The following is a 16,751-nucleotide window of genomic DNA, read 5'->3' on the forward strand; positions in this document are numbered from 1 at the left end:
GTAATTTACAACCGTTTATAATTAGGCGATAAATCCTGTTTTTTATATTAAACTCCACATTCATGGCTCTTCCATAATTGTTTGTATAAAATAAATTACTATGGTTTCGCTTTGCGCTTCTGACTTTATCGCTCCTTATCTCTGTTAGGACTTGTACGAAGTTGTTTTTATCTTTATTAGTGATTGTGTTTTTTTATGGGATCTTATCAATAGTCTTGTTAAATTTTTGTTCACTACCTTTATCTAAGTAGCTTGAGCATTCTTATAAATAAAATAAAATAAATATTGGTTTGGTTATGGCTTATGGGCAAAGCGGTTGGTATAACAAATAATTATGCATGCTCTATATTTTAATAAATTTTCTCGTATAATTATATTCTTGTAACCACCAAGTTCAAAATGACGGCTACATATCTTATTATATTAAAGAAAGGAAATAGAATAAATGACACTAAAATGGTTTGCGAACAAATGCATAAAGTTTACTAAACTGTGGCTTTATGTCACTTATTTGATTTATTGATAACCCAATAACAAGTGTTACATTGATGTTGGAATCCAACTAGCGACATATGCTCTATTTATGCGACTCTGGTTTAAGCATTTGATTATTTAAAAAAAAATACTACGCAATTTATAATTATTTCCCCTTCGATTAAAACTTTTCCATTTAATTATTCATTTTCTTAAAATGAGAAGTAACTTGATGTCATCGTCAATAAGAAGGTACTACAATATATTAAAGATTAAGACAAAAATATTGACAACAACACAAATTAAGACAAGCAATGCATGTGCAAATAATGCCCACAATTGCCACACATGCTGGTTATTTTTTGAGGTGACAATATTTCATGTTATAGACCTCAGGTTCCATTAGTTGATTTTCTTTATAATTTTAAATAAATAAAATAATAATTTGAGTTTTAATCTTACACAATTTGTTAAAGAATGCTCAAGCTACTATATAAAGGTGATGAAGAAATGGATGTCTTTTTCATACATACTACTAATCACTGCACAAGATATAGAGTGGAATCATAATTCAATAGTACATCTATATTTGATGTGCTTGTTCAAATGTAAATTCAATTTAGACTATACATATAAATCTCAACTACGCCCTTCCTTTCTTTTCATTTCCACCTTTTCTTATGACTATAAGATATAATCTCAAAAGTAGTGAAGCATTTTAAATAAGATATGTTTGTGATTAGCTAGGACATGAAAATGTTCATCCAAAGTCCAACTTTCACATCTTTTCACATTAACAACACATAATCATGCATTTAAGAGAACATGCCTCACTTACTACTAGCACTTTAAATTAAGTTTATACTATTAAATTTTCTTACATAATTACTCCCTCCGTCCTCCAAATATTGTCCTACTTTAATCCAGCACGAGTTTTAAGAAATGTAATTAAAAATGAGTTGAAAAAGTTAGTGGAATGAGGATCCTATTTTTATATACGGAGTACTAGTTTTATAATAAATGTGAGTAGGAATGAGTTAGTTGAATATGAGGTCCACTATAAAAATGGTAAAAAGTGAAATAAGACAAATTTTGTGGGACGGACGAAAATGGAAAAATGAGACAAATTTAGGGAGTAATATTTATCTTAAATTTCGAGCTGTCTATTTTATTTTCATTAATTTTGTTTTATGTTTCTAATTATTTAAACCGCTCCTTAATTGTTTTATGAAAAATAAATGAATAAAGGAAAAGCAATATGAAGTGAAGAATAACAGTAGCACAAAAGTTATAATGCCAAACACAATTATTTCATAAATCTTATCTCTTATCAACCGCAAGGTTAGTCATAAAAATTTTCATAAAAAATCAATCAAGGCTGTTAGGATTCGCACACACAAGGCTTTCACACACTCAATAAGATCACACACACACTCACTGTTGTATGAGATCACACAATGCAGAAAACACACACATTCACACTTTGAGTATTGAAGATGATAATCTTGGAGAGAAAACTGGAAAACTCTTTATTGATTAAACTCTACTCTAAACTACATACACGGTGAGCTATTTAAAGCTCTATAATCAAGTAGCAACTGCTACTAACTAACTACAAGAAGAATCAAGAAAGCAAGAATAATAACCGCTAAATCTCAGCTAACTAACTGCTGCTCCAACGGCTAGTTCGGCTAGGTTGCTTCTTCCTTCTCGGTTCAAGACCGAACTCCTTCCTCGGTTCAAGACCGAACTCCTTCCTCGGTTCAATTCCAGCTCAACGCCGAGCTTCCTTACCGAGCTTCCTTACCGAGCTTCCTTACCGCTGAGCTTACCGACTTCTGCCTTCTTCTTCTCGGCTAGTTCCAGGCTAGTTCCAGCTCGGTAAGCCGAGCTTACCGAACTCCTTTCTAGCCGAGCTTCTTCCAACTGAAATGAGCACTCCATTATTACAATTCTCCACCTGAGGGCTCATCTCAGTTCTTGCACAAACATTGATCAATTTCTTGCAATGATCAAACTTGTCTCTACCTAGAGACTTTGTTAGCATGTCAGCCGGATTGTGCAAGGTGTTAATCTTAATCACCTTCACTCTCCCCTTTTCAATCTCATCTCTAATGAAATGCAACTTTATGTCTATGTGCTTGCTCCTTTCATGAAAACCCGGATGTTTAGCCAAGCACATAGCTGAGCTGCTGTCACAATGAATCACCATTGTCTTTTGGTCAAAACCAAAGTCAGAAATCACTCCCTGAATCCAAAAACTCTCCTGTACAGCTGCAGTGAGAGCTATATACTCTGATTCTGTTGTTGAGAGAGCAACAACACTTTGCAACCCTGACTTCCAGCTGATTACAGTTCCAAACATGGTGAAAAGATAACCTGTTTGGGACTTTCTGTTGTCCAGGTTTGCAGCATAGTCTGCATCACAATAGCCCTGCACAACCTCCTCAGATTCACCTTCCCAGCCATTGAACACAATCCCCCAGTCCTTAGTTGACTTCATGTACCTCAATATCCACTTAAGAGCATTCCAATGCTCCTTCCCCGGGTCTGCCATGTATCTGCTAGTCACTGAGATAGCATGAGCCAAATCTGGTCTTGTACAAATCATAGTGTACATGATACTCCCAACAACACTAGCATAAGGGATAGCCTTCATCTCATCAGCCTCTTGCTTAGTTTTAGGGGCTTGTTCCTTTGATAGCTTAAAACTCTGGGACAGAGGAGTTGATGCAGCTTTTGCATTTTCCATTTTGAATCTCTGCAAAACTTTCTCAATATAGTCAGTTTGCAGCATCCACAGCTTCTTGCAGCCTCTATCTCTCTGAATATGTATGCCTAGGATCTTCCTTGACTCTCCTAGATCCTTCATTTCAAAGCTTGACTTCAGATCTTGTTTAACTTTCTGAATTTCTGTCATAGAAGGCCCTGCAAGTAGCATATCATCCACATAGAGTAATAGGTAGGCAACGGGAGTCCTGCCTGCCTTCTTGATGTAGATGCAATCATCATATTCTGACTTGGAGAAGCCAATCTTCTTCATCTGTGCATCAAACTTCTTATTCCACTGTCTAGGACTTTGCTTAAGTCCATAAAGACTTTTCTGTAACAGGCACACCTTGCCTTCTTCTCCAATCTTCACATAGCCCTCTGGCTGTTCCATGAAGATAGTTTCCTCTAGATCTCCATTTAGGAAGGCTGTCTTCACATCAAGCTGTTGTAGCTCCCAGTCAAGCTGATTCACCACAGCCAATAGAATCCTAATCGAAGTGTGCTTCACAACAGGTGCAAACACTTCATTGAAATCGATTCCCTCCTGCTGTGTAAAGCCTCTAGCCACCAGCCTTGCCTTGAACCTGATTCTGTCTTTATCAGTGGTCTCTACCTTCTTTTTAAACAACCACTTGCAACTGATCAGCTTCCTCTCCTTTCCATCTGTATTCAGCTTGGATTTGTCCACCAAAATCCATGTTTTGTTCTTGAGTAAAGACTCTATTTCCTCATTCATGGCTTCAATCCATCTTTCTCTATCTTTGCTCTGCATAGCTTCTTTATATGTGAGTGGATCTGCACCATCAATACTTTCAGCTGCACACAGAGCATAATACACAACATCAGAGAACTTTGTTGGTGGCCTTGTTTCTCTTCTAACTCTGTCCCTTGCAAGCTGATAGTCTCTGATAGAGTCTGATATAGACTCACCAGCCTGGTTGCCCTGAGTTGGAGCCTCTTCTTTATCTGAATCAGACTCACTCCCTGAGTCAATAACTCCACCTGCTCCTAGGCCAACCCCCACAGGCTCCACCTTGAAGAAATCACCCTCATCTTCACTGGAGTCGAGCTTATCTTTCAGGTATGGCATCTGATCCTCCAAGAACACCACATCCCTACTCACCAAGACCTTCTGCTTACCGGGCTCAATACACCAGAGCCTATACCCCTTAACACCCCTCTGATACCCCAGCAAGATACATTTCAGAGCCCTAGCTTCAAGCTTACTTTGCCTAGCATGAGCATAGGCCACACACCCAAACACCTTGTATTTTGAGTAGTCACTATGAGCTCCATACCACATGTAATCAGGAGTTTCAGATTTCAGGGCAGTAGATGGGCATTTATTGATGAGATAGGCTGCTGTATACACAGCCTCACCCCAGAATCTGCTGCTCAAACCAGACCCAAGAAGTAGGCACCTCACCCTTTCTAGGATTGTCCTATTCATCCTTTCCACAACACCATTTTGCTGAGGATTACCAGGAACAGTCCGGTGCCTCTTCATACCCTTCTCTTTACAAAACAGATCAAACTCAGCAGACAAGAACTCTAGGCCATTGTCTGTCCTTAAGCATTTAACACTTCTACCCTTCTCTAGCTCAACCTCCTTACACCATATCTTGAACTTTGTGAGTGTTTCAGATTTTTCTTTAAGAATATATACCCACAACTTCCTTGTATAGTCATCAATGATAGCTAGATAATACTTTCCTCCACCAATTGAACACACCGGTGAAGGCCCCCAAAGATCACTATGTATGTAGTCTAAAGGGGCTGTAGAAGAGTGAATACCTGTAGGATAGGGTGCCTTCTTAGCCTTTCCAAGTATACATTGCTCACAGGGGTCCATCTTGTTGAAATTTCCAGAGATCAGACCCTTCTTGATGAGTTCTTTCAAGCTTCCTTCAGCTGGGTGGCCCAATCTCTTGTGCCATAGCATTATGGAATCATCTGACACTGCATTGCTTTCTCCATCAACAGCCTTAGCCTTCAGATAATAGAGAATATGCTCTCTGTCAGCCTCCATCATCACTGCATCTCCAGATTTCACAAACAATTTTCCTTGACTCATCAATATGGTGAACCCTTTCTGTTCCAGCATTCCCAATGAGATGAGGTTCCTCTTTACTTCTGGAATATACCTCACCCCAGTTAGGATCTTTATAGAGCCATCTTGTAGGCTTAGCTTTACCTTCCCTATTCCTTTGATCTGACAAATGTGATTATTACCAAGAACAACCGTACCCGATGCTTCTTGAAGATCTGAAACCAGCTTCTATTGGGGCACATATGGAAGCTGCACCCCGAGTCCATTATCCACCTATGACTGACCCCACTATCACTGATATTCATGAGTTGAGCCGGGGGATCAGCACTCTCCACACAATCAGATTGATTGTGTCCCTCAGAGGCCATCTTTCTCTTCCATGCATGACAATCTTTCTTCAAATGTCCAGGTTTCTTGCACCAATAGCAAGCTCTGGTTTCCTTCTGAGCATCAGAACTTGAGGGTTTAGGGCCCTCAAACTTCTTCTTGAAGTTCTGCTTCTTGAACTTCTTCACATTCAAGGCCTCTGCAGCTTGAACATTGGAGCTTGCAGAGCCTCTGTTGGCTGTCTTCTGGAGTTCTTTGGCCATCAAGGCTGAATAGACTTCTGCATAGGTGATAGGTTTATCTCTTCCATAGATAATTGCATCACTTAGCTGGTCATACGAGCTAGGCAAGGCATTCAATGTGAGAATGGCCTTATCCTCATCTGAGATCTTGACATCAACAGATCCCAGGTCATCAATGATCTTGTTGAACTCCTCTAGCTGCTCAATGATGGACCTATCTCCAGAAAAACTATAGGCATACAACCTCTTCTTGAGGTACAGCCGGTTAGCCAAGGATTTGGCCAAGTAAACTTCATCTAACTTGTCCAAGATCTCCACCGCAGTCTTGGCTTCTTGAACTTCCCTCAAGACCTTATCTCCAAGGCACAGAATCACTGCAGAATGTGCCTTGAGCTGCATCTCCTCCATCTTTGCCTGAGCTTTTTCATCAAGCACTGGAGCCTTTCCTTTCTCCTCTGGTTTTGCAAGAACTGCCGCCAAGCCTTGTTGAATTAAAACCGCCTTCATCTTCATCTTCCACAGGCCATAATCATTCTTGCCTGTGAACTTTTCTGCATCAAGCCTTGCTGCCATCTCTGAAACCGTTTGATCCTCTGCAAATCAGCTTCAATATCCCTTTCCCACAGACGGCGCCACTTGTTAGGATTCGCACACACAAGGCTTTCACACACTCAATAAGATCACACACACACTCACTGTTGTATGAGATCACACAATGCAGAAAACACACACACTCACACTTTGAGTATTGAAGATGATAATCTTGGAGAGAAAACTGGAAAACTCTTTATTGATTAAACTCTACTCTAAACTACATACACGGTGAGCTATTTAAAGCTCTATAATCAAGTAGCAACTGCTACTAACTAACTACAAGAAGAATCAAGAAAGCAAGAAGAATAACCGCTAAATCTCAGCTAACTAACTGCTGCTCCAACGGCTAGTTCGGCTAGGTTGCTTCTTCCTTCTCGGTTCAAGACCGAACTCCTTCCTCGGTTCAAGACCGAACTCCTTCCTCGGTTCAATTCCAGCTCAACGCCGAGCTTCCTTACCGAGCTTCCTTACCGAGCTTCCTTACCGCTGAGCTTACCGACTTCTGCCTTCTTCTTCTCGGCTAGTTCCAGGCTAGTTCCAGCTCGGTAAGCCGAGCTTACCGAACTCCTTTCTAGCCGAGCTTCTTCCAACTGAAATGAGCACTCCATTATTACAAAGGCTTTAGATAATTGAGTGTTATTGATTATTGGCTTATTGTTATAACTAAAATATATAGGGGCGTCAATCATGTCAGTCCAGCTGGCTTAAGGTCAATTCTACTTGTATTGCAGGTTAATCAGATATGAGATGAACGGGTTGTGATTTTATCGGGTTAAATATTTCAATTCTACATCCTAAATGTTCGAATTTTGACTGGCCTAATGAACTAATTGGATTACTACTAATAAAATTAGTATTTGATCAATTAAATACATAATAAAATTAATTTTCATCGCATTCACTGAGTGCAAAATATTGATAGAAAAATAAATCATTTTAAATCCTTCGACCTTGAAGGTCTACAACGCAGACATCTTTTCACTAGATGAATATAGAATATAGTAGAAAATAGAATATAGCAGAGGCGAAATTTCATTTTGGCCAATTACAATTATTTTTAATATGGAGTACAAAGTATAATTCAATGTAATACTTTCATATTCCCTATATATAATAATATAAGTTTTCCTATAATTTACGCATATAAACGCATTTATAAAATAATCAATAGGAGAGTGCTTATATCCATAACTGAAATTATATCAAAAATCAAAGCAAATCACAGTCATTGGATCTTGTGATGTAATCGTTAGATTAATGTTACGTGTCATCTAATAATGTAGATTGTGTAGTCTAATAATGTAGCTCGGCTAATAATGTAACATGGATTTGTCTAATAATGTAGATTGTGTAGTCTAATAATGTAGCTCGGCTAATAATGTAACGCTTTTAGTGTAATAATGTAGCTCAGATATTATTATCACATCCATCCAATCTAAGGATTCAAGAGCTGAGATTTGCTTTAATTTTTAACAGAATTTCATTTATGGACTATAGTGCACCCCATAATCAATATATGAATATATATCAACGCATGTCTCTTTCCACTATGAAACAAATAAATGTATTTTAAATATTTTATCACACGTGATAATTAGAGATTCGTCTTTTGTATTAAAATTGCGTCTTCATGTGCAATTTGATTACTAAATTAGTAAAATAGTACTCTACATATATTGTTAATTTCCTTCGTTATATCGACATTTTAGCTTGCCCGTCCAAATATATGTCGTGGTCCTTAGTTTTATCTAATAAATATGTGGAGGGAATAGTTTCGATTTTATCAAGACGATTGAAACTTATTTTTGTTTGTTTCAAATTTTAAAAAAATATATGTATATGTGGACATACATTCAAAAGGCCCAAATTTACATCACAAATATTTCGTATAAACAAAATATAATTTTGGTATTGTGAGTTACCAAATTGCAAAGTAATAAAAGAAGATATTTGAAATAATGAAAAGAAGTGATAAAAAAATATTGCACGTAATGTGTAGAAATAAAATATGATACACAAAACATATAGATTTAGGTTCTCTACTTTTAAAATTAATTTGTGCTTCAATTTGACTAGCATTCATATTTTATCTTATCTCCTGTCAATCGTCATCCACTATTTTAAATTTAGTTAAACTTTATAATTAAAATTTATTTTATCATAAGTATTTGTATATGTCATTTTTTTTAATTGAATGCTCTAATTAATTCGAGAGATTCGTTACTCTTCAGATGAAATGTAAAAATACGTGGATTGTAATTGTGAGTATAAAAAATAATACTACCAGAACTTACGAGTATGAAAACAAATTTTATAAATAGACAAATCTCATTATGGAATTGATATGAATCTTGTGGGGAAATTATGTTTCAATGCACGTGCTTATTAAAGGAATTGAATGATGTGTCAATTGTAGAACTAGTGAATTACTGGTCATACATTTCATCGACAAAATTTGAGAGATTAGGGCATCCGCAATGGGGCGGACGATAGGCTGCTCGATGCATCGTTCGCGCCCTATAGATCGTCCGCGGACGATACACGGACGATAGGGCATCGTCAGCGCCATCGTCCGCCCACTGTGAGCGACGCGGACTATGCAACGCGTTTTCAATTTTTTTTTCGAATTTTTGTCTATTTAAACCTCGTTTCTCATTCTATTTTCCATACGAACATTTCTCTCATCTCTCACTTTCCATACGAATATTTCGATCATCTCTCACAAACAAAAATGAACCACGACGACGACTGGAGTACCTCGGAGGGTGTTAGTCGGACCTTGACTAGAGCCTTATTCGATGCCGTTAATGACGCAATGGCGGATTGCTTAGCCGAAATGCAGCGCGAGGAGGAGGCAGCGGAGCAGATCCCCAGGCCTATTCGACGTCAGACATTTGTCCGCCGCGACCACGCCGTAGCTCACGAACGTCTATTTGCAGACTATTTTACCGAGCAACCACGGTGGGGCCCGACTGTTTTTCACCGCCGGTTTAGAATGCATCGTTGTCTTTTTCTCAGCATTGCCCAAACGTTGGAGTCACGAGATGAATACTTCCAGTATCAGGAAGATGGCATCGGTAGACCCGGACTTATGCCGTTGCAGAAGTGCACGGTTGCACTCCGGCATTTGGCCTACGGCACCACGGCGGACATGTTCGACGAGTACCTTCACGTCGGGGAGACAACTGGCCACGAGTGCCTGAAGAGATTTTGTAGGGGAGTTATGGAGGCTTACAGCGACACATATTTGCGAAAGCCGACTGCTGTGGATTGTCAGGGCCTGATGAAGATGCACGAGACGGCGCACGGCTTTCCTGGGATGCTAGGGAGCATCGACTGTATGTACTGGGAGTGGAAGAATTGTCCGGCGGCGTGGAGAGGCCAATTTACTAGTGGATACAAGGGTAGCCACCCGACGATGATCCTCGAAGCCGTCGCTGACCATCGGCTCTGGATCTGGCATGCTTACTTCGGTGTAGCGTGGTCGAACAACGACATCAACGTCCTCAACTCATCCACCCTCTTCACCGAGCAATGCAATGGCAACGACCCGGCCGTCGAGTTCACTGCTAACCGGCGCCAATATCACATGCGGTACTACTTGGCCGATGGCATATACCCAAGGTGGCCTGTTTTTATGAAGACGATCAGCTGCCCAATGGGTGAGAAGAGAGTTTTATTTGCCCAAAAGCATGAGGCGGCGCGGAAGGATGTGGAGCAGGCATTTGGCGTGCTCCAATCACGGTGGGCAATAGTGAAAAGGCCGGCGTGTCTCTGGTTCAAGGAAGTCATCGCCGATGTCATGTATGCGTGTATAATCTTGCACAACATGATAGTCGAACACGGAGGTGGAAGCGTCACCGATTGGGCCGATGGTGAGGGTGGATCTAGCTCCAGCACGGCGACCGCGCCCCGCGCTCGAGGATTACCGACGAGCTTCAATGAGAATCTATCTAGACAGGCCTCAATGCGCAACCAACAAGACCATGCTCAGCTCATGAACGACATGATTGGAGAAGTTTGAGACCGTAACCGCCGTCGTTGAGAATGCGTATTTTTTTAAAAAAATTCATATTGTAATGTATTAATTTTAAATGAAATGAAGGTTTTTTCCAATTTTTGTAGTTATTTAAATATTCAAATAAATAAAATGCTTAGGGCGGCCTTTAGGGCGGCTTATAGGGCGCCCCACTGCAGTTGGAAGGGTAGGATGATAAAATGATGATGTGGCGGTGCATAGGGCGCCCCATTGCTAATGCCCACGTAACCTTATTATTTGAATTATTACAAGGGTATTCGCTATGCATATGCGAACAGTATGACATTGATCGTGACAAAGTATGCAATAATCAGTATTTACTCGTCGCCGGTGTAAAAGCATGGTGGCTTGCACCACATACGTTGGAGGTCAGGGCGCCCTCTTCGGCTTAATGCTTGGCACATGCGTGATAGTGATACACCGGAAAAATGGCTGAGTTATAATATAGGGATTTTATTTATCTAATTCTTTTAAATTAGTAAAATTTGATTTTTTTTAATAATAAAAAAGTTTTATTCTCTACCGTTGAAGAGCATCGGCCGAACTTTTAATGAATTGTTGTATAATGATTTAATCGGAATATATAAATAGAAAATAACTAGATAAAAAGAATTGAGAATTTAGTTTAACTTTTTTTTAATTGTTGGATGAATCTTCGTGTCTCTTTTTTTTTAGTATTTTTGTTGTGTTTTGTTTTAGTTGGCATGTTGTTTAATATAGGAGTGCATTTGTCCTTGTTTCACTCATCGAGCTTCGTTTAGCTATTGAATCTAATCGAAATCTAATTTTACAAAGAGGTATTTCGATCTTATTCAATTTTGTTTGGTTTTCACTTTGTTCAAATTACAATATTGTTTGAGTTTGTGTATTTATTTAATTAATTGTGCAAAGAAATTCAAAATGCTCCAAAATTCGTATACTACAAACTTATGATAATTTTTACATATATGTCACAAGTAAAACAACGTCATTTTGATGAGAGGTCGATACGTCAACGGATTCAATTTTGATTGATATTCAGTTTTCATAAATTTTTTTATTTGTGAAAATACACCAAAAATTGATCATATGATATTTTAATATCCATACAAGAAAGTGACCGTGATATCCAGCTACAAAACATTATCATGATCCACGAACACCAACCCAAATATATTTATTAATTATAATATCTTTGACAATTTTAAATTCAAAAATTACACAAAAAGATATGATTTGTCGATTTGATATATCTCCGACAACTACACACATTTCAATAATTGTACATACGTATCCCATCCATCTCATATGTATGATTGAAAATTACAAAACTATCTTAGCAATTTAGGTATAGCTCGAAAAATAATGTTTCATTCATGAATTCATCTACTCCTATAATTGCCTAGATTTTCATTTGTTAATTTTGGGTCGAGAGTATGATGAGTAGTTTGTTAATACAGTTTTCTTTTAATACCAAATCTGAATAAAAAAAAACCTCAGGGTTTACCTGCAGAAATATATGTCGATAATCTTCAAAGTTTAGTAGATAAGATGAACGATGAATTTCGACTGCTGACAATATCAGCGTCGCAAAAATATTATTGATGGATAGCGTTGTCACAAAATCACCAATGAACTATCAATGGATCTCGACCGACGACAATATCATTGTCGCAAGAAAATATTACCGAAAGAAAAAATCATCGTAAAACTATAGCAGACTCATTGACGGAATCGGTTGTTGTCAAAACCCAATTTACAAAGTTCATTTGTTCAAATAAACCAAATTAAATATCCAATGTTTTTTTTTCATTTTTCGCTTTTAATTTTTTTTATCATAAATCATAATATGTGCGATAATGATTAATGATTGTAAATTACAAGGAAAATGAGAAATTATCGGACCACAAGATCATAAATTGTAAAACTGACTTAATTAAATTGTTATTCATAACATATTATTATATCATTTATCTTAATGCATTCACTATATTCACTGAAAGATATGTATATACATTGAAATTAATACTAGATACTAGGGGTGAGCATTCGGGTTTCAGTTCGGTTTTTAGCCTAAACCGAACCAAAACCGAAAAACCGAATTTAGTTACAAACCCAAACTGAACCGAACCCGAAAAACCGAAAAAACTGAAACTTTATGAAATAACCGAAAAAAATGAAATTAATATGTACATATATATATATATATAATATTTTACTTTATATATATTTTATATATATGTATATAAAATACAAAATTAATAGAATATATATATATAGAGAGGGTTGTGATCAATTGAGATTTTTTAGCCTAATTGAAAATTGAAATACATTATCAGCCACTCATTTTTATTAAATGAGTGGTCCAGAATTTTCCACATGGAAAATATTTTTAGATTAATTAATTATGAAATGGCAGAATGATAATTTCATGGTCCATTTTATTTAATAAATATTTTTTTATTTTTTTCAACTACATATACAATTCATGTCAACTACACACATATAATGTCAACTACATATACAATTCATGTCAATTATACACATATAATGTCAACTATAAGTTGTTGACATTTGATGTGCAGGCTATTGTCATTTGATGTGCAGGCTATTGACGATAATACCCCTGAGTTGACATAATCTACTTGCAGTTGACATTTCGAAAATGTTGTGGATGAGTGGCTGAAAATGTATCTCAATTCTCAATTAAGCTAAAAAATCTCAACCTAACAATACCTTATATATATATAATATAATATATTATAGAGTATTAAATTAATAAAATATATAAATATTTATATATAAAATATTATATTTAAAATATAATTCAGTTTTTCGGTTTTTTATTTCGCCCGAACCGAACTGAAAAACCGAAATTTTTTCATTTTTAAAATCGAACCGAACTGAAAAACCGAAAAAGCCGAACCGAATTTCAAAATTTTGGTTTGATTCGATTCAATATTCGGTTTTCAATTTTTTTGTTCACCTCTACTAGATACATACAACAAGGAGTATTTTTTGTAAAGTCAAACCGAACGCCTTGCATGTTGACATACACCATGTGAACGGGTCTATCCACGAGCCACCTGACCCGACCAGACCCGTTCCACGTCTTGCAATAAGTATCATTTTGTTGTGATTAAATATGTCGTTTACATAATATAACTGCATTAGTCTAGAGACGAGTCAGATTACAACATGTCGGGTCAGGTCGGCGAGCAGATCCCTCGATCTACATAGGAGACCAACTCATTACCCAATAACTGAAATATCATAAGTTATGATTATTAATACTTGACCTTGGTCACTTTATGTTTTAATTTATTTAATTCTATATGAACTTTGTTAGTTTATAGGCATGCCTATTATCATTGTGTGAGATGGATTTTTTTTGAAATATTAGAAAATGTTCAAATTGTTGTTAGCGAGCCACTCAAGTAAAAAGAACATAAAAAAACAAACAACACACAACTACAGAAGCTGAAATCACTAGAAAATGAGTTTTTCTCTTTTCTTGTCTGTTTGTTTTAAAACTTCAAATAATTGTGTTCGTGAATTAATCAAGTAGATTGGTGAAAAAAATAGAATTCCTAAAAGAGAATTGAGCAGAGATGCAGAGTCAAGCTGTGGAGATGGCTATTTTACTATTATCTGCACCAAATAATTGCTGCGACACAGTCACACACTGTTGGGTTTCAGCAATTTGTCAATTAATACCTCATATTATAATGACAATAATTAATTTCAATAGTCCCTCACTGATGAACTATAAAAGCATCATCACCAATTCTATATATATATTCTCCTATTAATTCCACTTATATTTTCATGTACCAACAAATTCCACATTTAACATGATTGGAAAAGGTAAACCCTGTTTTGGAAGGTCAAAAATAATAAAGTTAAAGCTTATTTCATTTACATCTTCATTTTGTCATTTAGGTAAATTAGCTGAATTTTAATTCGGATTTCCTCTTTCCGATTTTTTGGTCCTCCAAAAATTATTTTAATTTCTTTAACATAATATTTAGTTTCAATATATATTAATTTGGTCCAGTTCAATGATTTATTATTTTTAATTGGGATAAATAATATCTCAAGCTTTAATTTAAAGAAATAAATGTTAGTTAGGATTCATATTACACTAAATTTCATTTAGAATAAATATTTTAAAAATATAGTAAATTTTATTGTTGGATAGTTTCAATGTGTCAATTTTATCACGAATTTACCAAACTAAAATCCTAAAAGTTTAATTTTCACTTGCAAAGAAATCCATTTGTTTTGAAGTCATAAATATATTGTATATACATAATTTATTTTCTCTAATTATTTTGGTGCCCTTTGAAGTAGGAAATTACTCATCAAGCCACCAACATCCTTGATTTGCCATAAAGGAGAAAATGGACCACCTTACCTAGTATGAATCCATTATGTATATTTTTATACATACGTTAGTATACCTGAGGTGTGTGTGTGTGTGTGTGTGAGAGAGAGAGAGAGAGAGAGCACGCACAAAACAGTGAGTTGTACTAATTAAGTAGATATGGAGAGTAATTAGCAATAATAAAAAGCTACTCATTCTCCTCAATTAAATGGCAAGTAGTATTTAATACAATGCGACAAATACGGCACAAAAAGAAATTAATAGAATCAAATCTTGGATCTCATGCTGTAAATAATAAATATCAACGCAATACAAAAGAAAGAAGAGTAGCCATTGGCTAATTGCTTCCTGGTAACACACATTTTTATACATTAATCTATTTCTAATATTATTGTTACAACCTCAGAAAAATAGAAAAAAATCAACAGTAATCACTAGAGAAAAAGAGCCTATACCTCGAACACTAGTAATAACACGCTCTTCAACACTAATCACAACTCTTGAGCAGATTTATAAAAAATTAGAAACATGCCATGTGTCGTCCATGGATTGAGCGACTCCCGTGCTCATAGCTTTATGAGCACGGCGATGCGAATGCTCTAATCAGATATGAAGAAGAAGAGGAAGAGGAAGTAGAAATTGGACAATGGACAAGTAAAATGGTCAAAACTCTTGAAAGGGAAATTTCAAGGAAAAAAAGGAAAGAAAAACACACAATTAATGATGGGGATTTTATTTTATTGATGATTCCATAAGAGACCTTGAAAATTTGCAGACATGAAATCATCAATCACCATTGAATGATGATCATCAGCTCCCAAGAGAAGCCCACAGTCATCTAAGCTATGTATCAATGGCGGATTGATGTAGAAATCCCATTCACACAGCCGCGGCAGCTCCACGATCTCCCCGAGGAGGTCCGCGGCCTCGGGCGACGACGAGGCGTCCTCCTCGGAAAAGGAAGAGGAGGACGTCGTCGTCGTGGCGGGCGACGCGGCAGCCTCGCCGCCCAAATGCTCCATCTGGGCGGCCTTGGCGGCCGCCTCCTGCACGTCCCGCGGCGAGCAGGTCGCGGGGCGGGGCAGAAGGGCGGAAATCGCGGGGAAGTTGAGGATGGCGGCGCCGCCCTTGATGGCCATGGCGGCCACGTCGTGGGCGCGCGCCGCCATCTCGGCGGTGGCGAAGGTCCCCAGCCAGATCCTCGACTTCTTCTTCGGCTCGCGGATCTCCGACACCCACTTCCCCCACGCCCGCATTCGCACTCCTCTGTATACCGGATGAGCGCTGCCGCTTCCTCCTCCTCCGCTGCTGCTTTTGCTTCGCTTTTGGGCGGCGCCGCCGTCTTTGGCGGCGGCGGCATCTGGGGGTCTCTTTTGGTGGTTTTTGGGGGTGGAGGAGCCGCTGCACTCGGACTCTGAGTTATGCAGCTCAGCCATGGATGGCATGGTAATGGTGATCACAATGAAGGTTTAGATTTAGAGCTACTATATATATATATATAAAAGTGTGTGTGATGTGTGGTGAAGAGTGTTGGAATTTATATGTGTTTATTTTTCTCTTTCTAGCTGTGTGCGTGTGTGTACAGTGTGTATATCGTTTGGTGGGTGGGAGATGGGTGCCCCTAAGTGACGACAAACACAATTTAATTGGTAAGACATTTTTTTTCACATTAATCACAAATACAAATGAAAAATAGCCGTAAGGGGCTCGAGCCCCAAATAAATTATGAGAGATGGTGCAAAGGCATTTTAATTGGTAAAATGTTTCCTCTCACCGCGTACAAATAAAAGTCGCAAGGGGCTCGAGCCCCCACAAAATTAATTTTCTATATTTCTTAGAATTATTGTGCAAAATCGTAGGGAAATTCTATTTTTAACATTCCGTCAT

The 16,751-nt window shown here is 37.5% G+C and overlaps 1 protein-coding gene across 2 annotated transcripts; it reads right to left on the reverse strand.

The window, feature by feature from the left end:
• Positions 1 to 15,121: 15,121 nt before the first annotated feature.
• Positions 15,122 to 16,399, reverse strand: LOC121797741 (ethylene-responsive transcription factor TINY-like). Of its 2 annotated transcripts, XM_042196437.1 has the most exons (2): positions 16,042 to 16,399; positions 15,122 to 15,978 (listed from the first exon to the last, which is right to left on the reverse strand). In XM_042196437.1, the coding sequence occupies exons 1-2, from the start codon at positions 16,307 to 16,309 to the stop codon at positions 15,602 to 15,604; spliced, it is 645 nt and encodes a 214-aa protein (XP_042052371.1). In that variant the 5' UTR covers positions 16,310 to 16,399; the 3' UTR covers positions 15,122 to 15,601. The 2 variants fall into 2 exon arrangements, with proteins under 2 accessions (XP_042052371.1, XP_042052370.1); XM_042196436.1 differs by having other exon boundaries at positions 15,122 to 16,378.
• Between the last annotated feature and the right edge of the window lie 352 nt (positions 16,400 to 16,751).

Source organism: Salvia splendens, chromosome 4, assembly GCF_004379255.2.
Source record: "Salvia splendens isolate huo1 chromosome 4, SspV2, whole genome shotgun sequence".
Lineage (NCBI taxonomy): Eukaryota > Viridiplantae > Streptophyta > Magnoliopsida > Lamiales > Lamiaceae > Salvia > Salvia splendens.

Coding starts and splice junctions, on each gene's coding strand:
- LOC121797741 (XM_042196436.1), bottom strand. CDS start 16,309: ATGCCATCCATGGCTGAGCTGCATAACTCAGAGTCCGAGTGCAGCGGC.